The following is a 27,982-nucleotide window of genomic DNA, read 5'->3' as shown; positions in this document are numbered from 1 at the left end:
TTTAATTTGCAATTACATGCTGAAATCACAATAAAATACAAGTTGTCAGATAGAAAATACTAAAGTTAATTTTAATAAGGGAAAATATTGGGGATATTTAAAACAGCGGATTTGTATTTGTTAAAAGAAAATAGTTCATGCTTCCTAAATGTTTTCTCTAAATCTAATAGTGTCTGAGAAAGCAACGTTAAAATAAAAACGTTCGAACCACTGCAGTTTCTAATTTTATATTAAGGGTATAGTTAAAAATTACTCGTACAGTAATCAAATAAACAGGGTAACGAATTGAAGGATAGGTACAACTATACTACAGTATAAGGACGCCAAATACGCGTAGGTACAACTAGGTTGTTGTCCCTAGGAATCGAGGTACAAGTAGACGGCGGTACAACGAGAGGGCATACATGTCTAGTTGTACCTACGTCTAGTTGCGTTGGTTGTACCTACGACTAGTTGTCCCTAGGTATCGAGGTACAAGTAGACGGCGGTACAACGAGACGCGTTCTCCCGATGGACTAGGGTTGGGACTGATGACTCGCCCAACCAAGCTAGCAGTGCGGAGTGTGGGAACTGTTGTGACAATTAGATTAATGTATCTGCAATCCTAAAATGCTATGGGAAGATAGGGGAAGATAGGGGAAGATAGGGTTAAACAGGACCACGACGTAGAAAGTAGTGAAGGAAGTAGTTAATGTGGCAGAGCAGAATGAGGGAACCGTTTGTGGCAGTTAGATTTATGTATCTGCAATCCTAATGTGCTATGGGAAGGGAGGGAAATAGTATGATTAACGTACAGAAATCTTGGGCAAATTAAAAAAACGATAAACAAAAACGTGTTTGGAAGCATTTAAGATGTATGCATGATTATACTTAGTCAACTGTAATTTGTACTACTGTATACAAATAAGGGAAACATATATTAAGATTTGTACCGTTGGCTATCGTTGAAAGTTGTCACAAAAATCTTGTTAAAAGCTGGTATGTATCGTACAAAACATGTATATTTGGCAAATATTTCGTTATTCAAAATTCGCAAACTGGCTCTTTACTCCTATATGGAGTGAGTTATCGAGTACAGCATGAATCACCCAAAGCACCAGTTCACCATTGGGAATATCCTTCAAGGCCTATGCAAAGAATTCATGTTGATTTTGCTGGACCATTTTATGGCCATTATTTTCTACTAATTGTGGATGCCTACAGTAAATGGCCATAATTTTAACCATTTGGTCCAGCAAAATCAACATGAATTCTTTGCATAGGCCTTGAAGGATATTCCCAATGGTGAACTGGTGCTTTGGGTGATTCATGCTGTACTCGTTGACATCCCAAACAATTTAAAGTCATATTCTCAATGTCTGCATCAATTTTAGGCCACCAAACATACGAACGAGCTAGTCCCTTCATGCGAACTATACCCACATGAGCCTCATGAAGTTCTTTCAAAAATTAATTCTTGCACGAAGTTGTTTGGGAATCACCACACGATTCCCTTTTAATAAGCATCCAAGCTGAATTGACCATTCTTGTTCGTTAGAAGACATCGGGTGATGGATTGGCTCCCCTCTGATTAGTGAGTTTCATAAGTTAAGTCTATCGACGGGATTTGTCTGAGTTTTCATTACCATGCTATCTCTAAAAATAGTGTTCTCGACTATAATATCGCGCTCAACGTACTAATTTTTATTTACCTTATGGCTACATTATTGATCATATTTGTAATAACCACTGTGAATCAGCATTATTTGACGTAGGGGTTGAGACCGTTATATTTAAATTTGTAAACTGTGTAAATTGGTGCACGGTTACGTGTGCCAGGTTCGCTAGTTTTTATTATTTATAAAACATATTTTAGTAATACCAACCAGCTTAAATTGCTTACAACAATTAATAACAAAACTTCAATGCTCTATCAATGAATTTGTACATTGCGAACACTATGTTTTCAGTTAAAGATGTATTACAGCAGTTCTAATTACATTAACCTATATGTTTTGGACTAAAAACCTTTAGTGAAATACCAGCTTTCGTTTGAGCTATTCATTATTTACCTAAAGCACACTGCTGACTCACGATTCAACAATAATTATAATCGTTTTAATACTTATCTGCAATCAATGATACGTAAATCAACATTTATTTCATTTTTATTTGTATTTTATTCCATTTATTTTGCTAGGTTAAACAGTAATATCACGAATTTAAGGATACACATTGCAAAGGAGTTTTTTCCCGAATTATTTTACTTCCGTGTTTTTTATTGTGAAGTGTCACACAGTTTAATGAAAGTCCATCCTAGTGAATGAGTAGCTGGTGTATTATTGAACTGTTGAACATTGACAGGTTTAATTATTAAGACACCAAGAGTTTGAGATATCAATCTTTGGTGGGATTCCTGTATTGTGTTTGGTGATTTCAGATAAACTGTGCCTAATTTACAATGAAAAAATGCATCGCATTTAGTAAAACAACAGCAAACATAAGAGCTAGTAATTCTTAAATTAAATTTACCAATTGAAAAAACAACTACTTAGAGATGGAGAACATTATCTCTGGTCTTGATCTACTGAAATACGAGTTAAAGGATTGAATATCGATTTTATTTATAAAAAAAATAAGCGAAATAATTCATGATAAAATTGTTGTTGATTGTGTGAGTCTAACAGTAGAGGACGAAGATTATCTCAACTTGAACATAGTGCGTAGTATCTATGAGCAGAGGACTTGAAAAATTATATTTAAGTTTTGATATAATATCATACGATAATCAGGAAAAGAACCTGTATCCAAGAGAATAGTAAAAAGCTCACGCGCGCGCACTGTTTTAAGTATGTTGTGTACATTTGCGACTTTTCGGGTGCTTCATATTTGGCGCCAGAATGTGCCTTGTTGACCTTCATTATTTTTTTCTCACGCCCGTCCATAACGGATTTATAGTACATCCGCTTGACTAGTTACTGATATTTTAATTCACTCCACAAAATTCTGCCTTAGTACAGTATTTTGTTAACTCTAGACTTCTTTGATTCCTAACAGGACCAAACAGGTGAACAGGACAGTTAGGTGATAGGTCATACTGTCAATATACCTGATTATATAAAAGTAATATCGATAAATAAAATAAACTACAAATGTCATGTTTTATTTCCTGAACCACGAATAGGCAATAACAATACATTAAGAATAAGATAACAGCTGGCTGGAGTGTATGTAATGTATGTAACGCAACTGCAGGTTTGCTGCGGCGGGGGTATTTTCATTTTAAAACATATGTTTACGAAGTCTACAAAATTATTTTACTTTGTTTACATGTCTTCATATTTCAAGCGTATTATTGTGTTGAAGGAATGTTTAACAATCAATAGCCACTTTCACTAATTAATTATGGATTCAATATTAAATGGAAAACTCCTGCTTTGTTTTTATTTCAAAAACATTATAATGAGATGATATATTCTAAACGTTTCTGTTACACAAAATACAGTTAAAATACAGTTAAAATACAAAATACAGTTGAAGCATAGACATGAACATTTGACGCTTACTTTAGTGTTTAATCAATATTTTGTTTAAAGTGGAATGACCTCAACGGCTACTCTGGAACTAACCTGAGAATTAAACTAAAAAAGTTCGTAGAGACAATATATTTTTTCACTAAAGCAATTACTATGACAAGTTCCAGTGAGCGGGATTTATTAATTTTGTTTGGAGAAGGTTTTAACTAGGTACATTCTGTTTCAAAAAGGAAAAGGGGTTAAGATCATATAGACTAGCATGCATAGTATGAATAAAGTACAGGGCAAAACCTATAACAATAATATTTTGAGGTAGTTTCCTTTTCTTTATATGCATGTCAATGCTGGAGAAACGTAATTTCGTGATTGGTTTCGACAAATGGGTAATCAAACCCTAACCATGCACTGCAGTGGCAAAAATGTTAGTCGTGAGCCGTTGATTAGCTTTTTCAAATATAGATGAATATAAACTCGTTAAATGTTTTAAAATAAAATTATAATATATCAATTGAATATAACATGTAATACTATCTAACAACTAAATGGCTAAAGAGGATGAAGAAACAAATAAATAGGTATTGTAATGTGGTCTCAACCATGGTCTCAACTATGAACCCGCTGAACGTTTTAAATAGGCCTATTTCGATAGAATGTAAAGTCAATCGCACTTTTAGCAGGAATTCCACCACATAAACTTAGAATAAGAGTAGTTTCTATTTTTGTTTCTATTATTTGGACCAGAACCAAATCTAGGGTAAAGTTTAGTCAAAGGGATGCATTTACACTAATTTAGTTTACCTTAACGAAAGGAGAATAAAAGTAGAAATAATAACTGGGCCAGGTCGCTAATTCAGTGGGTTTTACCAAGAACTTAAATTATCTCCACATTTCACGAAGACAATTTCCGAAATTACAATCGGGAAAGCATTTATATCAAAAAATTTTGTTAACTATAGACTACCGGTAAGCATTAAAATGCACAAACATACGCCTGTAAATTAAGTTACCATTCTTCGTAATGTAATGACATATTTGATGTAATATAATGATGATTAAATGCTAGAAACTCAGTTTCTATATCCCGCAAACTGATGCTGAGCCGGCCAAACTCCTAGCGCCAATGCCGCGCCAAGCGATTTTAGGCCTATTTTTAATCGCTTAAAAATGATACAAGCAGGCTCCGTATCAAAAAAAGCTTCAAATAAAAAATAAAATTCATTCTTTGATCTAAAACTTTGCAGCAGGATTTTTTTTCCTGACCAAAAAATAAAAAAGTTCCTCGCTTACTACATTTTTCATGTTTTTTATGGTGTTAAAAAACAATCATCTGTTTTAATTTGCCTAAATAAATTATAACAATTATGTTAAGGTAAAAACTAGCTACATAGTAATGAGCACTGGTTTTTCCAGAAAAATAATATATCAATTTGAAATTTTTATGTTAACAAATAAGTGCAGCAGAGCAGGTTGAGTGAATGTATGTTTGTGTAAAACAGAGAGGTTCATTCGGCCCGTCCGCCTCGGTATCCCGATTGACTTATGGCAGAGACTGTACCGTTGGAGCTTATGAAACTTGGAGGTTATGAACCGCTCTGTTTATTTGATATTTAAAAGTTGGAGTTTGTGAAATTTGGACATTGTGAATCGGTGATTATTTGAAAATTATAGTTTTGGATTTTATGAAATTTGGAGGTTATGAAACGCACTGTTTATTTAATATATTATCGTTGGAGTTTGTGAAATTTGGACATTGTGAAACTGTGCTTATTTGGAAGTTATAGTTTTGGAGTTTATGAAGTTTGGAGGTTATGAAACGCACTGTTTATTTAATATTTTAGACGTTGGAGTTTGTGAAATTTGGACATTATGAACCTCACCCCTCAGCTTGTTCAAACTCAGACTTTGATCTGTCAACAGAGATAACTTGAAATGACGGATGTTTTGTCTCAAATGCAGCCTTTGTTCGGTTAACCTTCCAATAAACTTTGGTTTTATTCGTAATTAAATTTTAAACGGTTTGGATGAATGGATAAAATATTTGAAGCTCTTTACTCAGTAATGTGACTTATTAGATTGATTTAGGCCTACTTTAAATTAGATTTCATTAGCCAAAACATTGTTATTGACGTCACGGTCTAATTGAAGGTACATTAGTGGTAACCAACTTAGTTAGTTTTAACAATTTTCAGTATAGAATTGAAATGTGAACCTATCCATTTGTCTCTTACCCAAAAAAGGAGTATTTTGAACATATATAGCAAAAGTTTCTTTTCAAATTTCTTCTCGTTGTAGCCTAGTATTTAAATTTTGAAAAAGGTCATTTTGGAAGAGAAGAAGAGAAGAGTAAAGCAAATTTTAGTGGTAAGGGAACGCCTGCAGATGGCCACAGTTACGCTCTGGTGGGCCTACACCGGACACAGATAATTAGCAAGTAAAAACGCAATGACTAAAACACCATCTGTCCCAAATGTGTGTAACGGCCGAAAAGCAAAAAGCGCGATAGTTCGATAAGTAGGAATGTTTTCAGGGCGGTCTGTAGCGCGGCGAAGTTGGTAGTCGTGTGCACAGCTGTCGCGACGCACCAATCACAGCGCGCGGCTCAGTCGCAGCTGTTGGTAACCATGGTAACCGGCGCGACTCTATTGTTGCCGTGATTCCTGACGTCGCCGCGGCGCTAGTGCAGTGTTTCCATTTGAGGGATAAAAATCCCTTTCTAGGGATATTTAGGGCCTTCGAGGGATTGAAAAGGGATTGAGGGATAACTAGGGATAATCAGCGAAATTGAAGGATTTTTTTGATTTTCTAGGGATTTCAGGCCTTTGACAATATAAAATTGAAATATTGATAAAATAATACATTATGGCTATATTTCAACAACGTTAAGGACCTATTTTGGCTAATCTTGCAAGGTATTGATAACACATTGATTATACTACTTTTCCCTAGGTTTTGGTAACAAACAAAACGATTCGATTGTAGCATAGATAAAAGATACTCCTCAAAGAGTACGTTTTATCTAGGTAGTGGTAGTGACGTAGTGTTTCAAAGTCGGAACACACAAGGGGAAGAGTAACAGCTGGGAACAGCCAACACTGCACGAAACAAGCAAAGGGCTGGAGTCGGTCGGTGGAATGGAATGGCGGATCTAGATTACCTACTGTGATTTGTTTCTTTCTTAGTACTCTAAAGCCCTGTGTCTATGTCGAATGTTTGTTTTCGTTTTGATTTTGTTTGCCGGTGATTTCTGTGATTTTTTTGGATAGTAAAGGCCTAACTTGGTGTAACCTTTTCACCAAGGCATGGTGGCCATGTTTGAAAAAGACAATTTAAGTTTGAAATTTGGACACTTTTGACATATTTTTGAAACAATTGTAAAGACTTATAAATAAAAAGTATTAGTTTATAAAATTTAAAAAATTATTATTTGTTTAATTTTTTAGTTAATTAATCTTGTTTTGTACAACATAGACAGTTTTTAATCACGGCTACCTTTAATTCCAGGCCGGAGGCCGCGGCCTTCGAAGTGGCAACGTTGCAAGTATAGTGTTGTAAAAGGTGTTTGGAGAACGCTAAGCTAATGATATTTATGTATTTTTTTTAAGAATACGAAAGCTTGGTTACTGGGCTATGAAAATGTTGACTCCACATTGAATGTACAGAAATAGATTTTCAATTTATATTGCTTTGGTTTTCGATTCTATATTATGTTTTATTTCCATGTTAACTTATAGGACGTCTTGCGCTTAACAATACTTACGGTACTTGCAACGTTGCCAATTCTACCAGGCCACGGCCTGCATGGAGTTAAAGATGGCCGTGGTTTTAATGGTACAAAAATGTTTTTTATATAGTATTACTTTATAAATAATATGGGATATTGAAGAATACTATCACCAGTTACCATATTTTAGGTGGCTATACATGATATCCATTGGTATTGCTGCAAAAATAATAAGTTATCTAGATTTGATGAAGAGGGATAATTGGAGGGATTATTAGAACACGGACTAGGGATAACTAGGGATTTTTTGACGTTGGCCTAGGGATATTTTTTTCTTGCGGATGGAAACACTGCGCTAGTGTCAACGTCGCTTTCTCACGGTGCACGGTTGTTACATCTGTTTGCACCCTTCTCTCTTTTTCAATGAGCCACATGTTCGAGTACTTTGATTTATTCCATGGGTCTTGTTTTAATCGAGCCAAATGCTTGTGTTTCAAGCCAGCACATAAAATGATTCTGTAGGCTCTTATTATGTTGTTTGAAGAGTAAAAAATGAAATTCAATTTTTTGTAGGCTACGCAAATTAATATAATCGATCGACAATTAATTGCATTTTTCAAAAATATTGTGGGTTTATCGACATGAAATGAGAAGTTATAGGCTATACCCACAGTTAGTTCTAGTTCTAGTATTTTTCATAATGTTTTTTTGAACCAAAAACTCTTCTATATTTTATTTACGTTGATTTACAGAATGTTCCATATAAATGACTGTTCTATACAGCAGATTCAGCGCTCTAGGTACGGTAAATTCTGTATCCATCTTTTGGCGAAAAATTTCCGATTCCAGCAATAGGTCCACATGGGGATTGAAAGTGTTAATCATAAAATTATAATAATAATTTAATCAACTTCAGCTCTTGAAAATATCATTCTGTAACCTATCATAAAACCAAATTTTTGATAACTCTTAATTTTTCATCTACCACGTGTAAGAATTCCATGCCTCAAAACTCATTCACAGTATGTTTTTGGATAGTATCAAACGTGATCAACTTATGATAATAATCATATTTTACATACAAATGCAACCCCTTTTCTTCACGTACAACACTCGCCTTGTATAGCCCGAGGGGTGACGAATGTAGCCCTACTTTTCACGTCTCAAGGGTCTGCCGGACAGTGCGCGGAGGGTCGTTGTGTGCGTGTGTAAGTGTGTGTATGTGTGTGAGATGTATTGTGCTGTATAAAAGCCAGGTGTTGTCTCGGAGGGTTCATATACCTGTAGCGCCCCTCGAAATCCAAACCGGTTTTGAGCCAACGTGTTGCCCAGGCGATTCATCATTTTCCCCACATTTGGTTCTCGTTCATGTTTTAATTCTGGTTTATTATTAAATATATTCAAATAAGGCAATTGTTGATGCTGAGATTGTGTTTTGGTAATTACTGATTGTGTTTGGAATATTATTCATGAGGGTTGATGCTTTAATAAAATTCAACAATTAAACTGTCGATAAATATTGGAGGTTGAAGGGGTTTGAATTTAAGCTGTTTACAGTGCACGATTGTATGAGCTTAGTACGTTCGAGTCAGTTGAATTCTTATGCCATGAAAACAGTTCATGTTGAGTTGCAGAATAACCGAGTTTTATAGAGATTTTGTTAACGTATTTCACCCTGAATCGATTAGTAGAACACACTTCAAAAGGCCTTTAGAGAATGGTTTGGTCACCGACACAGGCAATTTTTAAACCCCTCTCTACCAATCAGTGTAGGTTGCACTTAACAATTTGTTTAGTTAGGCTAAACATAACATACGTTTCTAGACAGGTTTCATTTCGAAGTATTTAGGTGGTCCAAAACATTTTATTTAGCCTAAATAGGAATAAATAGTCATCGCGCCTATCTGAAATCCTCGAGAATTTTAAAATTTATGATGAAGTCAAAATGAATAAAACGACACTTTGTCCATTAAGCATAGCTGCCAAATCGGCTTCTTTAACTGTCGTTCTATCACACTGGATATTCTAGTTTGGAACGTCATTTGATACTGGCCCAGCTGCCATTTGTTGTGTTGAGTGTCAAATTAATGATGCTTTCCAAGGACACGTTGACCGTAGATTTCAGGACCAGGATTTGGCACGTTGCCTATTCGATGAGGTCATGTTTATTTTTGTATATAATTTTCCTTTTGGTTTTGGTTAAATTATTATACATAAAACATTAGGGTCATTGGCTATAATGAGTAATCATTTAGGCCTATACCTATGACAAACATCAAAATTATAATCAGTGTTATAGCTGTTATCCTTCCACCATGCCTTCAATAAGTGTATATTTTTTCTGTGTCATTGGCTACCTTATTTTTTAAGGCAGACGTGTATATTTTTATGAATACTTTCTTTCCTCTCGCATTCTTACCATTATTTGTTTGTTGGGTCGGGAAGCCATTGTTTGTTTTACGAGTTAAATGTAGTTAAATGTTAGTTTAATATTGCCACCATCTCTTTTAAATCGGTCAGTCCTCAGTTACCGGCAATTCAGTAATAATGGCTTAGGAAACTGAAGGCAAGGACATTGCGTTAATCGATAAAGTATGTATCTAGGCCTAAATATATGTTCCACGTTCAGGAATTTGTCGTCCAATCATCAAAGGTAACATATTTTACATTCGGATGTTCTGGAAGTATCCAACGTAAATGGATGTTAGTGAGCGATACAGTACAATATAGGCACGATAAGAATCAGAGAACCTTTATTTTATAATCGACATAAGTCAATCAAACGGAATCGAACATGATAAACTCATCAAACCCAAAATCTTCCTCAGGATACATTTTACATAAGGATTGCTACCCAAAGTCAATGGAGATTTTCAGCACGTAATCAAATGTAACCGAGAATGAAACTCGCATCACACGTTTATATTTTACATCAGAATGAGAAGTGGTACTATATCCTCATCTAAAAGAAGGCTACGGAAGTGTACTTGCTCCACAAGGCCGCGGCGAGACATAAGTGGCAACGCTGCTGTCCTGTCAAATCGAAACAGCTGTTGCACTTACTGTATTTATAATGGACAGTATAGGAAATGTTTTATGTTTACAATTTTTTTGTTTCTGTTGTTACCATGACAATAGGCATGACATTGCGACGTTTCCACACACCTCTTGTGTTAGAGGAGGACTATGGCAGTATCCAATGTCATTGATGTAAATTTTAGTTTCAGATTACGTAGGCCAATTGAGAATAAAACGCTCACGAAATGTTTTACGTTTGGATGAAAAGTGTTCTAGCAGTATCTTTAGTCAGTGTAGCCTATACAGTTAGTGTGTAGTAGAGGCAGTACGGCGCGGCTCAACAGGAAGAGGCAGGTTACAGAGCCGTGATCTGATTACATGACATCCGCTCCTCTCATGTCAGCGTCTATTGGATCAGCTGATCATGTGACAACTGACACACATCACTGCCACTACAATACTGTCACTGAGTAAATCAGTAAATGATGTCATAATTATCGACGTCTGCTGTATGTATGAAACGTTATTGAAAATTGTAGGCCCTATTTTGTAATTGAAAGATGGGAGTAATGTAAGAACATTTGTGCCCAAACATAGAGGCAGAACCAGCGTTCAGGTTTAATTGCTACTCAATCTTTACCTCTGACAGCGGCGAATGCTTGGGCAGTATCGAATAAAACTATGTACTATCGAACTGTGTAGATTGTCTATTGGTTAAAATCCCTTGTTTCTGTAGCTAGGACTCAGGGTAACTTGCTTGTAAAAGCCTAATCAGGGACACTGGACAGCTCAAATATCGTACTAAAATCCTATTCTCAGGATCGAACCGATGACCGTGTTTTGACTAACGAGAATTGTTTTCGGTACATTGTATGATGTTACTCTTCTCAAAAATTGTATTTTCGTATATGTGGAAAACAACACATCTATAGGATAAGCCTATCTTCAATAGGTTACAAGGGCTCGGACACTGGACTATAGTGGTGGAGGTTGATCCAAAGTACGGCACTGAGCATGACCACCTCGGGCTGATGGTGAAAGTCCGGGACTTGGAATGCTTTCCCACCGTCCAGCGACCAGCAGACCACTATAGCGCCGTAGTGCAGCCAGTGCAGCTGCAGGCGTTACAGAACACACGGTTGTGACGTCATACCCCACACTGATTACAACGTGTCATGGTCAAAATTGTGATATTGGAAGTATTGATTATACAGGAAGAATTGTTGCGTCAGTTGCAATTCGATCCGTCTATCAGGACTAAAATGGTCCAACGCCAAACATCACAATATGCTATAATAAATATACACTCATCTAACAAAGCGTTAAGGTGGTGAATTTTTCAATATTGGAAATGGCTTTGGATGTTCTGTCTTGGTGGGATGCTATCACTGGCACAGCCGTAACCGCATACCCCGTCCATAATCAACATGGTTCGTACGCAAAAAATAATAAGACTTCAAATCTACACCGATCTGATTAAGAGTCGAGGTGATCAAAGAGTGTTAGAATGTTGGAAGCACCTTAGGACCATCTGAAGATGTTGCAATACTCTGTTTAATAAACTGTGGAACCACGAAATAAGATGTACAACTCATAATTTTTCAGTGTGACTTTGTAGTAATTTGTTGGGTGTAACACTGTTAAACGCATTGTAGCCTTCATCTTACACAGACGTTAATTCTGGAATTGTTGGATGAATGAGAAAGACAATTTAAAAATAACCGGAGCAGATGCAGAGACTTTAACGAACGGAATTGTTGATGGGCTCCTACAATTGATTTATTTGCGACCGAATTAATTATGCGTAGTCATGTGTTTACCTGAAAAAGAAACATTGCCATCAAAATATTAGTCACAGCTGTTATAAATGTGTGGTTGGTCCAAAAGACGAACTAACAAATTATCGTGTACAGATGGCTATGGAGTTTTTGCATCCATACAACGCTTTGTAACTACTACGCTAACTTCGACAATATCTCACAGCTACACCGACAAATCACCTCAACTGCATGACTGGTTCGTGGAACGTTATACGACAAGTGTATTACTCCGAAGAGCATTACTCCGAACAGCGTGACTCCGACAAGTCACCGATCTCATCAAGCCTGTGATTCATCAGTCCCGGTTGCTCGACACTGCCATTACCTCCAGCATTTATAAAATAAACAGTATTTTGACGTCGATTATCACTCTCAGTAGCCGAGCATATTTCAGCGTCAGGTTAACCGCCCTACGCCTCCCGCCATGCCGCGCTAACGACTTCTTGTGATGGATCTCGCTGACTTTCCTCCCAGCTTTGAAACGCTGATTGGTTTAAATAGTTGGTGTAGCCTGTAAGCATACTCCCTTCACCCTTGTGAGCTTGCGGATAGTTTGGGAAAGGTGTGATTGCAAGGTAGTTTGTGAATTTCGATGTTTACTAAAATTGCATGTTAGTTTACAAATTTTTAAATTTCCAGATAGAATGTTAGATACAAAGAGACAATTTCCTTTTAATATGTTGATATTTCGGTAGGGAAAGAGGTTTAAAGATACCCTTGACTAAAACAAATCATATTCGTGATTTGTTGGTGTGGTATTGTATTCCCTTTAGTAACTTATCACTGGGCTACGCTTTGACGTCACATAGGCTAAATACTTCGTGTGATTATTGTAAACAATGAGTAAAAATTGTTATTGACGCAGTTTTGTATAGTTTGTAATTGAACGTAGAAGTATAGTGAAATGCGAATAACTTGTCCTTTTAAACGTAATTAAATCACCGAGTCAGTCCAGTCCAGTCCAGTGAGGTAGCAGCGCGGACTGGTTGGTTGGCGGGTTTCTCACGGCGCCGATAGTTAATGAATTCCCTCCGATTTGTACTTCCGCTCCACTCCGACTCGCCGCTGTGAAAACGTGATGGATTGGGCAAATAAGCTGAGAAATTAGCTCGTTTACAATGGATGGTTCGGTTATAGTTGTGAAACCGACGTCTCTCCGGTGATTGTGTTCAATTTGAATTTAACACGTTTTCTCTTATTGTCACGTTGAAAATATTCAACACTGTCTTTGCAATAGTAATACAGTATACGTTTAAAGTATGTAAATAGAATTAGACTTATAACTTATGAACGATTACAATTCATATATTACTAGTGTCTGGACTAAATTATTTATTTCATACATGCAGTAATCGTCAATTCAAATTGAGACACAAGCATATACCTACATAAAGATTTTCTTAAGTTCATGATATTGAGCGAATCGTTTACGACTTTTCATTTAACTCTTCAACGTGTGTAAAACTAACCCTACACAGAATTACACTGTTATACGAGTAGATACAAAATATTAAAAAAAACATTCCATCGGTTTCTATGCAATTCGAAGGGTTTGTACTTAAAAATATCTTTTACTGTTACAATTTCTTTTAGAATAATTTTACTAGTCACAAGCAAGTTTTTTGGTGCAAGGAACACACAAAATTCAGTATTCTTAGGTCTGAAATAAAAAAATAAAAAAACAATGGTTCAGCTCCGAATAAAATGAGAAGGTTATTTTCATTGTCCCATATAATTTGTCTGGTTGGCATTAAATGAAATTCTATGCCTTCACTGTACAAATATGATAGCCAAGATTCTGTCGTCCATTGTCTATTGTTTACTGATAGTTGGTATCAGATAGAACAATGGGACCACTGATAGTTGCGATGATGCTGACGAGTGCCTATGGTTTGATATTACACTTTGAGCATTTTTCTTTTTCTATTGTTTGATATTGCTTGTTCGTGGTATTTGGTTGCCACGCGCGCTAATTTGTGTTAGGGCAATCGTGAATGTGTAGGCTGTCATATCATTACTTACAGTTGTATTTTCTGACAGGAATTAAGTAGACTTATTCTGAATTAAGTTATTAGATGAATCATAGGCGCAATGGGAGATAGGGGGTTTGTTGTTAGAGGAGTATATTTATTTTATTTAGCAATATGGTAATGGTAATGTACTGTAATGTAATCCAACTTGTTCAACGTCAACCGATTGTAATTTCGCCAAATTCGTATTTTTTTAGGTTCCGGTTTACTGTTGTTCTTTTACTGTTGTAAAAGTAATTTAAAATAGTTTTAATATGCTCATTGATTATAAAAAAACTCAATATCACTACCCCATGTTCCAACATCCTCTTTATATCAATCGAATCAGCTGTATGCTGCAGACTAAAATTGACAACCAAACTGAAATGTAAACATATTAGAAGAATGTAAACATTATGAGTGGTCGTTTTATTGCTCTAGAATACCGTGACAGAAACCAAGGATCGGCGCAGAAAAAATAATTGTCCTAAATGGAAAATATATTTTGAATGCTGGGTACGTGAATTATCTGTGTTAAAAATTTGAACCAGTGAAAATACTATATACGTAGGCCTAATAGGTAGGTATAATATTACGGTCTTCCAATCGTGTATGGCCAAAATATATGAAACCCACTTTCGTCACAAAGCCAGCCTTTGAAAATTGTATAAGGTAGCCTACACTTGAGCTAACAATGTGAAAATATACTTCGCGTTTTGTTTTTAAGGATGCTCTGTCCCAAACTCGTTTAGAATAAACACAAATTATGCGTTTCGTGCAAGTTGTGAAGTGTGAAGCCTATTTACATTATATTTTTGAGAGACTGTATACATTATGCCATTGACACATATTACAAACGCTGTCTGTTTCTATGTTCCAGGATTAGTGTCTTGTTCGCCAAACCCGTGTAAAAATGGCGGAGCATGTGTATCATCACCACGGGGAGAGTCATATTGCAAGTAAGTACAAAATTGGCTACATAGACCCTACAAGCATAATTCCGAAAAGGCGTATCCGGCAGAAATGCATTCCAACTGTAGTAGAAGTCCAAATACCGTATCTCTGAAGCTGATGTACCTGCTAGAATTGTGTTTACTCACAAACTCTCAACTGTTAGTAACTGTTACGACCCCAAAATTCTTTAATACAAATAACATGGTTGAACCATAGATTAATAAGTAGACTATGTCTGCTCTGTGTCTACTTTTTAATCTATGGTTGAACTTGAAGTTGAAAGTGAGTCGAAATTTGTACCGGTATTTCGTCGATATTTAAACGTCTTCAAATCCCATTTTCAGGGTTATGAATGTAGGGAGAATTGTTTAGTGTATTTTTAATACTTAAATTGCATGGTAGTTTAATTTCTGTTTGTTATTTTCGAAATCGGATTTGTGAAATAATGGAAACGTCTTGAAGTTATTCGAAGCTAATAATTTTCAGTTTATACTCATTAGTTAAAGTATTGATTGGTATTTTAAATGTTAATATTGTTACGGTGAGCCAAAAGTGAAAGTTTTAAATAACGATCCCAATTTAGGAGTTTCTTGAAGTGTGAGAAAGTTAAATCGACACTTCAAAACTTATATTATTGGCACATTTCTTTGATCTGCTTAAACTTTTCTGTTGAAAAATAATGCTAATCCCTGAATGAATATTTCAATGTTGGTTCCTATAAAAGGCAGCTTTGGTTTTGTTTTGGAGTTAACGGGAGATTAGTACAGAAATACGTTAAATGGTTTAACTAAACGCATAGTATAATTTGACTTAATGTCGTTTAATTTACATCGGTTGTAATTCTTCAAATTTAGACTAGTCAATAATAACAGTCAACCTTAACTTCATACAGCTTAGGATCGCAGGGAAACGAATTTCATCCCTAATCAGCCTATAAAGTTTATATGCGCCGCGAACACTAACACAAATACTCAAAGTAAACATTATTGCGCTGTTGTCCGGCATAGCTAGTGCATACTCACCATAAATCTGGTAGTTAAGTATAATTTTTATTGCAAACTGTCACTACTTGCCAGGCGCGTTGCCAATGCTGTAATCTTAATCTCACATAATCTGTGAAAGTGTGACATCTCGGTAACATGTTCGGTTTTAGCATCCGTTGATTCATGGCTCATAATATTCATATATTAATTTAGAGGTTAGCTGTGTTGGTCGCCGGTTCCATCCTAGGTAGTTTCTTTTTGTAGTTTGCTACTCAACTCTACTGTCCGTTATATCATTCGACTTTTAATAGTTGGTACTGTCTTAATAAACAGCTGATCTTAAACATCGCTACACAGAACGATTTTATACCATTTTTCACACTTTATTTATTATATTCCGCTTAAAATATGTTGCCCTGGTGAAGTAATACAGTAAGTGATTTCAGTAACCTACGTTGTAATTTCGTCAGACAAACAAACATAAACAGTAGTGAGTTCTGAAGGTTGCTGGTTCGATTCCTAGCGAGATTGTTGCCAGATCCAGATGTAGTTCATTTGGGATATCACTTAATGGTGCTTTCTATCAACATGTCAACGTTAGATGTATCAGAACCATTAGACAGTTGAAATACCAGGGTGTGAACAAAAATCGTAAAAAAATGGCGTAGATAACCAACAAAATGTTAAAATGGTAAATACGCCAAACAATAATATGTATCTTACTTTATTTATGGCCACTCACGTCTGCAGTTATACCAACTTAACCCACACTCTGCTACAAATTACTGTATTGTAAATAAATACTGTACTATAAATACTGTATTAAAGTATTGTAAGTCGAAGTACTTAACTACAGTGTTATTGAGGGGTATTGGGTGCATTATGCATAACGGATAGTTGATAATCGTCATGGAAAATTTTGCAATTATCCCTAAAAAAATACAGTATCAAAAAATATCAATATTATACCCTACAACGAAGCGGTGGTTTTAAAATTTAAATTGAAAGCCTTTCAGAATATCATGTTTAAGTGCCATCGGAATCTATAACAAAACAACACCAACCGGCACAATAGACAACGCTGGAGAGACCGACAGAATATCATTGTGGCGGATGTTAAATGAAATCGCCAGTCATTATAGTTAATATTGACTATCAGTCGGCAACTCTGTTGAACTATAGAGACAGATGTGATGTGTCAGTACTGTAGTACTCGTCGTGTTGTACTATAATACTGCATCGTACTTTAGACAGTCATGGCGTGGGTTTATTTTGTATTGGAGGTAATAATTACCTATCGTATTATACAAGTCGATTTTGGAGTCGTATTGCACTCTCCTATAACAACAACGCTGTATAACAACGGCGTACCTACTTGGTGTATATTTTTGTTATCGACGTGTTACAAGATGGATGTGTTGCTATGGAAGTTAGCGTCTCAGACGGGGGTGACGAGTTCGATCCCCGATACCCTCCAATGTTATTTGAAGGGTTTAAACAGTTTTCTTGTCTTTCTTATTTCAAAATATTGAAGGTGTAGACCCTCTTTTCTTAACTCAGGTTAAGTCAAATGCTTCACACACAGCTCGAATACATAATGACGCGACTTTTTGTTATTGATTCATGATAGATGTGTTTCTAGCTTGATGGTTAGTCCTCGGACTCCGGCTCTTGTCTGGTTCAATCCAAGACTCATCCTTAGAATTTTGAAAATTTTTGGACCATTTTCTCCATTTTTTCCTTTTTCAAAATTTATTATTTTAAATTTTGGGTCAAGCCTAACATTATAAAATGCAATTTTTCCAAGAAGTTTCGCTTATTTTTATGATCTTTCCACCTACGCCATTGGAATGTTTTACCTCTTTTCGTAAGGGAACGGTCCATACCGTGATCTTGAGACACTAAACTGAGAAACAGCGTCTGGGTCTGGTAACTAATCGCTTTGAATCGAACCAGCGACCTTCAGATTTGAAGGAGAGCGCAATAACTACTCGGTTAACAATCAATTATTGTATGTATCAAACGTAAAAACATAACTTTTACCGAAAATAAATTAAAGGAGTACAACAGTGAAACCTCGATAAGAAGAACCTCGATATCAATACCCTTGATAACAAGTGTCATTTTAAAATCCTCTTGAATTTATTTTACACGTAACCACATGTAATTGCCATCATTGCTAGCCTCGACCATATTGATAATACTAGTGTTATTTGGTAATTCCCACGAGCGTCTTGTTATCGAGGTTCTACTTTACATTCATCTCCATATGATCCCCATGATCAGTTCCCAGTCTCACGACAGACCTCTTATCCCACTTCTTGTGCTATCACAACACTCTTCCCAAGGGTAGATATGACAGGATGCTTGTGTGCTGGGTCGCCGCTATCACCACGCACATGCGGGCACACAAGGGGGTGTCCACTTGCCGTGACGTGGGAACTGTCCCCCCTCAATTACCCCCCCCTCACTTCATTTGTTATTCCTTACCTTTGCGGTCGCCGGCTTCATTGTCTGTGCCAAGTTTGCCTATCTGTCTCAGCGTCGTCAGGTCACTCGCTCGCTGCTCGCTGTTCTTTGTAGTACTTTGTTTGGGCGATTAGATGTTTAATGATCTATGGGGTTTTATTGTGTTAAGAGAGATTGATAACTAATTACTATGTAATCCATTAGATCTAATAATATTAATGCATTGTTAATAGATTAGACCATAGTTTCGAGAATATCTAATATTTGACTGGCAATCAATTAGTAAATAATACATTAGATTTTTCTTGAAACTACTGAGTCATCTTATTTCAAATGGTAATCGTGAACCCACGCAGGGAAGCTATTTGAAAATTGTAAACTGTTAACAAAAACAAACTTACATTAGTTTATGGTCCAAAAATTCGAGTTTGCCCCTCCTAAGCTTTAAGTGTGTAAAAAAACTAACAGAATACAGTGGGTACCTCATCATTACCATATTTTTTTAACCTTCGAGAGACAGGCTTTTTTAATGACCTTATCCAGTACCAAACTTTTAAAAATAATTTATGTTTCAAATAGGCCTACAGATGATTTCCATACAAACATTTTCCATTTCTCCAAAAGGAAATTAAACCGACACTCGAATATCTAACCAGGCAGAATTTCCCTTTAAACATATTCTGATTCTTTGTAACATATAAAAGAATGAACATTGTGTTAATTCTCAGGCACTAAGATCATCAAAAACTATCGCTCTAAAACAAATTAAGTGGTCGGAAATCCCAAGCACTTTTCTATAGTGTGTATCCTGGAACCATTACCAGCCTACTCAGCCACACAAGTGTCGCGTGGCGCCCTAGTGATATCTGTTATCACCCCCCCCCCCATATCACCACGACCCAAGGGTGGCGGAGTCCCACGGTACGTTGGCAGATGGCGACCAACTACACATCTGTCCCTACGTCATCCCAGTGTTTTGCCTCCTGATCCTCCATATGAGTCGCGGTCATCACGTGTTTTTACGTCTCTATCGCCAGATAAAAGGGTTCATGTGGTGACTGTTTTTGCTGGGTTTTAATGGACGTTTTTGCTTAGAATTGCGTTGGGTGTTGAACAAAGTATTTGAGTGCGATTTTGTAGTTGGATGTTGAAAAAGGTTGAATCAAAGCAGTTTTTGGAGGTGCAGTAGTAAATAAAGAGAGTACGATGTTTTTGTAGCAAAAACACGGTAGGGATTGTGTTTAAGAGCGCATACTTTTGTTTTGAAAGCCCCGGATTAAATTACCGAGATTTACCCATGGTTTAGCTTGGGGAAGCTGTTTGGGGTTCACTTATTACGTTGTGGATTTATCTATATAGAATATAATACAATGTTTTTAAGGCGTACTTAATCTGCATTTGAACAACCTTCATCTATACAACGTATGACGAAAAATCCAATATATTTAGGGATAAGTGTAAAAACTTTGCTCTAGAAACAAACAGAAATATAATTTTAGCCCTACTAGATTTAATAAGCTTTAACTCTTCGGTTAAACGACGATTCCATAGTTCACCGAGTTAGCATTATCGTTTGGACACGACGATTCCATAGTTCGCCGAGTTAGCATTATCGTTTGGAAACGACGATTCCATAGTTCACCGAGTTAGCATTATCGTTTGGAAACGACGATTCCATAGTTCGCCGAGTTAGCATTATCGTTTAGAAACGACGATTCCATAGTTCGCCGAGTTAGCATTATCGTTTGGAAACGACGATTCCATAGTTCGCCGAGTTAGCATTATCGTTTGGAAACGACGATTCCATAGTTCGCCGAGTTAGCATTATCGTTTGGAAACGACGATTCCATAGTTCACCGAGTTAAGCATTCTCGTTTGTAAACGACGATTCCATAATTCACCGAGTTAGCATTTTCGTTTGGAAACGACGATTCCATAGTTCACCGAGTTAGCATACTCGTTTGGAAACGACGATTCCATAATTCACCGAGTTAGCATTTTCGTTTGATTTGAAAATACATATGTTGTACAAAACCATGATTAACATTTAAAATGCATAAAGATTGATTAATTCAACATTTTATTTAATTATATCCAATTTTAACAGATAAAACCCGTTAAACTTATACAAATTTAGAAATTTGTGGTAGCACAATTACACAGCACTTGATTATCATTTTGTTGGAGTAAACTACAAGTATCTGATCAACAATCTTTCATAACAAATTGTTAACAATCCACATGTATTTAGGAGGCACAATAGAGTAAACTCTATTATCCACAACCTCCCACACTCAACGCTACTGCACTGTTAGCTGCGCCATACAAGGCGTAGCTCCTACTGTGAAATCACCTCTACCAATCAACCGTGTTCTTTATTGAAATGAGGATCAGCCTACACCGATTCTAATCCATAATTTATGATTATTACAGATTCCAATATCCTTTTCCACCATCTCGTTATTAACGCCCTCATTGCCGCTTGTTCCATTTCGATTGTGTTATCACAATTGATTTTTTACTTCACTGTTGGATTCGTTTTGTATACTAGTTCTTTTGGTTGTTACAACTGATACATATAATTAGTCTGATGATGCAAGGCCGGAAAATGTTTTTGAATTCGTGAATAAAATTGTGATGATTCATCATTTACTAAATGAACGGTTTGTCACACGTCGAAAATGGTATGGGATTTGCATTAATTTGTTGATACGATCTGTAAAAATTTAGGTTCCCTCATAGTTATATAGTGCGAGACTCCGATTTTCATTCTGACAAATGTTATAATGAACACTTAACCATTAGATTTTCTCTAGGATTTTCTGATTTTCTTCTAAAATCAGAATCTTTAGATTCTTTGAATTTCAATAAGATTTTCTTGTATGGAAATGGATTAAACTTAATTTTTATCATAACAATAGAGCATCTATCTATTTTAATAGGTCCAAAACTCGATCCATTGTTGGCTATTGTTATTTCTCGTTTTCAGGTTTCTCGCAAACTTGACACAAATCTAGAACATGATCCCAGTCTAATAAGGAGTTTAGGCCACTTAATGTGTTTATGGTAGTGTATGATTTTTATTAGATTGGGGGTAACTATAGGAAAGAATAACCGTCAACCGAGGTAAATTGTTCCCTCCAAATAATAGTACTTTCTTTTATGTAGATCTAATTTCAAACGAACTTGCAAACAAGTGAAGTATTTAAAATACCGTAGACGCTGTGTATATTTTTAAAACTTCTCGTTTGTACCAGACACTCAATTTATAAAAACTCTGAGATATGCTTGGTACAGAATTGTTTTACTTAATCCTGGTACGGGAGCTGATCTCGTCGCCTGGTCCCAGACTACAGTAATTAACCAGGCTAACAATCACATCGCCGTGGTTATGTCTATGTAACCGTGTAACCACGTGGTTGTTCTCTAGGGACTGTTCTCGGGGATGTTACAACTATATTGTTCGTCAATCTCTATTGTTACGGATTAAGTAATTTACTTCGTTATACACTTTCGCTCTGTTAGAGCTTCTAATTTGGATTTAAAATCTTGATTAATCGTTGTTGCAGATATAGTTGTTATAATGTGTGTGAACGAAAGAGATTTTAAAATTGGAAATAATTTGCCTAATGTTTTATCCTGAGTCGGCTGTATTAGTGTTAGGCCTACTGAATTATTCAAGAATATTAAACATATTTTCGAATTTAACCTTGTTTAAAGATGAATTAATTGTGATTTCCCCTAATGTAAATTCACTCCAACACTGCGCACTCTAATCACAAATATGGAAATTTAATTGTACTGTATACATAGTGTTCGTAATATAGAATTTTATAGCATACTACGTAGGTATATATAGTCAATGATACTACTTAACAAGTTGGTGGTTTATTTTCAAAAATCACTCGTTCTGTATGTTTTGCGCCTTCTTAAAATCAACAGTTCATTGATCTTATTGATATCCGAATTTCAAATTTGAATTCACTGCTGTAGAACCATTCAAGTTTTACTGTTTCGTTGGAATCCTAACACATTTACGTAGTTCACCCTGTAATTTGAACCATTTTATAATTCCTCAAGAAGTGTCATTTGTAACTTAGTGCATTTTTTCAACACTGGATCACTTTTACTCCAATCACAAAGTGATAAAATTTTCGTAATCTAAAATTCATCGTTCATTACAAATTTCAACAAGACACGTATCATTGCAATCAGAATCACAGGGTATAGACAACATCTTCGATCAATTTGCCGCGAAACTTCAACGTCAAAATGTTACTACAACTCTTTACAAACTTTGTTGCAATTTTTACCTCCAGTTATAACTCTAGCTATCCCATGTGAACCAGAAGCACTGATCCAGGTTGCACAATTAACCAGGACTTTCACTCGCCATTATTGTCAATGGGAACTCACACGCGGCCCCATTTACATAGTGAGCCGTCAATGGTTCAATGGCACTTCCCTCACATCGTGCACAGGTTGGCCAACGGGGTATGCGACGTGACGAAAACCATTGGCATAATGGACCATTGAACGAGATATTGCGATAGCATTGGTGTAAGGTGTGAATTTCGGGAGTATTTCTGATCGAGAGAGTGGATGTGAAAGAGTTATTTGCGACACATTGTTTATAGACGAAAGTAAATCAGTTGAGTTCTGGACTTCTATGCTCTGTATGATTGAACCTCTCCCCTAATCCTTCGTGGTCCAGTCTTAGATGAAAGCTCAGAATACAGGATCCATCATACAGACTACAGAAGTGGCATAACTGAAGCGACAAATATACAAGCTTTCTTGACAGTCATTGCAACAAGTCTTCCAGTGTGTTTCTAAAGATTAGAAAATAATCAACCTGCATGATTACTAACCCTATTTTTATCAAACTTTATTACGGATGACCAATCTTTTGGATGTTTGAAAGCAGAACAGTTGTGTTTCAAGGGATTGTTCAATTCTCATTTTCCATTTTTACTAATCGTGATGGGCAATGTCCACAATTACGGATATTTACCATCACAAGAACTGAGCTTAAGTAATGGTGATGTATCAATACTTGTGACAAACCAATACATCAGTGTTCGTTATAATGCCAAGCTGTTATTTGAAGACTGCACATATATATACCCTAAAATTTACTTATCTACACGAGTACAATGAATGTGACTGAATTAAATAGGTTTAGACGTTAGTACTTAGTTTTCATCTAGAGCCACTACTACACTTATATTTTTTTCCATTTTCCTTCCCATTTATATTAGTATCACAATGGATCATTTACTTGATATACAACTTAGACTGTTGGAGTTATCCAATACGTAATTACCCAACACGAAGCTTCCTTGCTTATTCAACTCTCGAAAAATTACCTCCCCACTTACCGATGGCGTCATAACAAATAAATTCCCTCGTTTCTCCGTGCAACAGTCGGGTTGTTAGCGTAGGTGTAGATGTACCAGTACAATCACTAATCGCCACACCTTGTACAGTACTGTACACCATACTCATATGATTACAACTTCTCCTACACACAGCTGTTATCGGGAGAAAGTCGTCATTTGGGAGTTTCACTGCGTGTCTGAGGCTTGTGGCACCTGCAAATGATGTTGTCAAGTGTTGTTAGAGATGCGGTGGTGGTGTATGATGAGAGTGAGTAATTAGGGGGTGTTAGTTTAAAATTGTGTGTGATTTGAAAAGGAATTTTGTTACAAGATTTGGAGAGGGCTGAATTAGTTGATATTCACACAAAAATACTAGTTGGTACCCTTAATAGTTTGCATGATTTTCGATAGTGAACTGCTCTGAATATCACTAAATTATTGACACCTTTTAGCTTCCCTAACTTTATATTAGAGTTTTTGATTCGGTTAGTCATAATATTTAGTTATTTGATTCCTTGTATTCCCCCAAGTCTGAAATATATTAATGTGTTTTTATGCGGTATATTATCGTGTTGTCATTAAGGGGGGTTTTCAGACTATATAAGCTAGATGTCGCTGTAAATGTTTTTTTATTTAGATCTGTTGGTATTTTTCACCGTGCCTGTGCACTTGCCCTCCTATAAACATGCATTTGGTTGTACTGTTACTAATATTGAATTATTGTTCTTTATCTTTTTAGTTCATTTAGTGAAGGGATTTGTAGTGATTGGTGGATTTAAAAACATATCGTTTTATAATTATCTATGACTCTAAACTCCTCGAAGTATACCAAGTCAATGATTATATTATTTCTCTTCAAACACACTGTGACTCAATCGCTACAAAATGAGTGACTCATCAGAAATATTCCAAAAACTAACATCGAGGCGATCAGAGCAGATGTCCGGTAGCGATGTGAAACTGTCCCGCGGCCGCTTCTCATTGGCCAAACAAAAACCGCGGTGATTTGTTCAAACTCAGCGTCCACTCCGGAGTCATTGTTCCCCAGAAACTAACACGGCGAACACGCGTGACCGATCGCGGGTTCTCATCGATTAGATCAGACGACATGCAAATCCGACACGTCTCCTGTAATTGAAACTGTCCGCCGCAGCCCGCTCTCGTCGCTCGCATGGAGAATCGGAAATTACAGGCAAATGAAGGTCCTCGGTCCTCACACATTCTTGAGTTCACAAACACGACGACGGAGCCATTGTGAACGACTTTCTCTGTGGATCTATCAATGTTGCGATTCGTCGCGGATAGAGTGTTGACCGGTATGTATCTTTACCGTGTCATCTGATCCCCTCTTACCGACCTTGATGCGATAGAATTTGGTTAGGCTCGAGTAAAATATGTGGAGTGTGGGAGTTTTGCCAACGGGTATCAGGTAGAAAGGGTCCCCATCCATGAATTCCACATACTGCGGAGTTTTGCCAACGGTTGTGGGTTGAGCGAGAGCGATTACACGTGACCGTGAGAGTGGCTTCCGCTAGGGGTGGACAAACCAGGCAGGATGCTGACTGTATTCAAAGTAATGGAGTTATGCACCTCTGACTGTGAAAGGAAATGTATTGAATTTTTAACCTAACCTAACCTAACCTAACCTAACCTAACCTAACCTAACCTAACCTAACCTAACCTAACCTAACCTAACCTAACCTAACCTAACCTAACCCACTGCGACAAGCGCATAACTTAACTGCCAAGCGTAGACAACCCTGACAATCGCTCTCCCTCCCTCCGTCACACTCTTTCTCCCACCACCACCGTTGGCAAATCTCCGCACCAAGAGGTGGCCGAAGGCATCCCCCCCATCTACCTGACACCCGTTGGCAAAACTCCGGTTCCCAAATATGTGACATGTTGTAGTTGTACAAACAAAGCAACAACTTTTTGTTGTCTACAAAATATCAATGCTGTACTACTATAATCGATCCTGCCGTAATTTCAAAATACACGTAGAAAACCCTGGATATCTAATGCCGGGGCCAAATATTCCTACGGGAAATGGTTTGGTTGTGTCTTAGTAGTTTTGCGGGATTTTGAGCGTAAATGCTAACAATTGAGTGTATTTTTTTTATTATATTTCTACAACGTCGACACACCAGTTCGTATTTTATGGTGGTCATAACTGAAGGATGATTGATAAGTGGATGGGATAATAGCTGTTCAGCCAGATTCTTTCATTGAAAGCCAAATTGATCAACGATAGCTGAGTTCAATTCTAAACTATCAAAACATTACTGACTTTTCTCATGGTCGAACCCGGTATCTCTCTGATTCAATTCAGTATCGTAGAAAGTCAAACTCAATTTATTCTTGTTTGTAGAATGACTTTGTGTTATTTGATGAGCAATATTTTGCTTTGTGATCAAGAAAAGCCTACAAGTGTTTTGCCGAATGAATTGCGGACCGAACGCACTGCGCAGCTGTTCAGACGAGCTCTGCGCAGGTCGCGATGTACGCCTGCGCCATTGTTGCTGTCCAGATCCACTTTTTATCGTCCCCCTCCCCCCCTCGCTCGCCGTATCGCTTACAACAGGCTGCTTGCGCAACAGGACGATTCAATCATTCGAAAGCCTATCTTCAACCGAGGTAAATACAAGTTACAAAACACGTCCCGAAACTAGACACGAATACAAATACTAAATTAGGACTGACGAAAGTCCCACTCCTCGCTGGACGTTTGGATTCCGTGCAGAAATGCCGGGAGGAACAAGGTGGAATAGATAATGTCAACAGCGGCAACAAAGAGTTCGTTTTTTTGGCTTCCTTATCATTTCATGGTCATGTGTTGGCTTCGTCACAAACTCAAACAATTTTTGTTATAATAGTTTTCAGACGGTATATTTCATCCCTTGTAAAAATGTATTCAATGGGATTCGAGGTGAGCAATCTTTTAGCTGAATTATGGTTAACTGAAGAAGTGTGTATCCGAAACTCGACAGATATTTTTCCTGTAACAATCCAGATATGATGTACTTTAACCATAAGCTTCAATTTATACACCCTCAAGAAATTGACAGAAAAAATAAAATGGCCTGCATCGAAGGTGAGAGAGCCTGGAACATTAATTTTGTACCTGCAATGCAAGAAATAAAAAGTCAATATGTGCAAAGTCTTAGATGCTTCTGAAGAAATCTAGTGCACTGTGAACTCATAGACTTGTTATATAAAATGTAACACCCCGATCACTTGTGTTTGTATTGCTTATAAACTTATTACTTTACCTTTACAGAACATCTTTTCAATTGTACATCATGTACACTTTTCACATTTCAGAATGTCACAGGAGTTGAAACCTGTAACCACAAAGAAACTAAAGATTCGTTTAATGTATTTTCTATAGGAAAAATAGGACTTTTCTCGACATAGGCTAATCCCGTTCTAAATTCTAATTCTTCCCGTCCATTGTGTATCCCACTTCTATGTAGCCTAGCCCCTGTTCGCATTAAAATGCCCGCCCTGAGCAGATGTCGAGACCGTTAGACTTGTAGTGGCCGCGGGGGGATGATGACGGGGAAGGAACATTTCAATAGGCCCTTTAATTATTACTGTGACCCTTTAATTGTCGAGATCTGCTACGAAATTGATTCGCTTCGCCCTTCATGCCAATTCAACCGTTACACCCTTGCGGGGCCTAGGCTGTACGTACACTTCGAAATTTAAGTCTATAGTATGCCATAACTATGTACAGAGTGCAATTACTGCCATACGACCAAATATGAGGCTTTGAGGGTTCTTTTACCTTATAAACATACTTTGTGGTTAATTACTACGCTACAACTCATATAAAATGGTACGTAGTCGAAAGGTTAACTGTAGATGTAATAAGTTAAAAACAATATTCTGCTTTTGTTGGTTTGTTCCTAAATCTGTAAAGACAAATTAAATTATAAATTAAATTGCAAACTCGTCATATAATGGGTTGTCCAAAAAAATTTTTTAGATCCACGCAGAAAACATGCATTTGTATTGGAATCCCAGCTGTGTTATTGAGTGTGCAGGCTGGTTATTTCCTAGTCGCTCGAGTTCATGAAAGTGTCAAGGCCTGTAACATTTAACGACCA

The 27,982-nt window shown here is 36.8% G+C and overlaps 1 protein-coding gene across 1 annotated transcript in view; it reads left to right on the top strand.

The window, feature by feature from the left end:
* The window catches only part of LOC128992717 (neurogenic locus Notch protein), a 138,057-nt gene that overhangs the window by 8,703 nt on the left and 101,372 nt on the right, over positions 1-27,982 (top strand). Inside the window, exon 2 of the mRNA XM_054416438.1 lies at positions 14,964-15,042. Coding sequence (XP_054272413.1) covers positions 14,964-15,042 — 79 coding nt within the window. The remainder of the gene's footprint in view (positions 1-14,963; positions 15,043-27,982) is intronic.

This window comes from Macrosteles quadrilineatus, unplaced genomic scaffold (genome assembly GCF_028750875.1).
Source record: "Macrosteles quadrilineatus isolate MER2022 unplaced genomic scaffold, UCM_ALF_1.0 Scaffold_4__1_contigs__length_99947679, whole genome shotgun sequence".
Classification (NCBI taxonomy): Eukaryota; Metazoa; Arthropoda; class Insecta; order Hemiptera; family Cicadellidae; genus Macrosteles; species Macrosteles quadrilineatus.
Note: the sequence above shows the minus strand (reverse complement) of the source record. Positions and strands in the feature narration are given on the sequence as shown.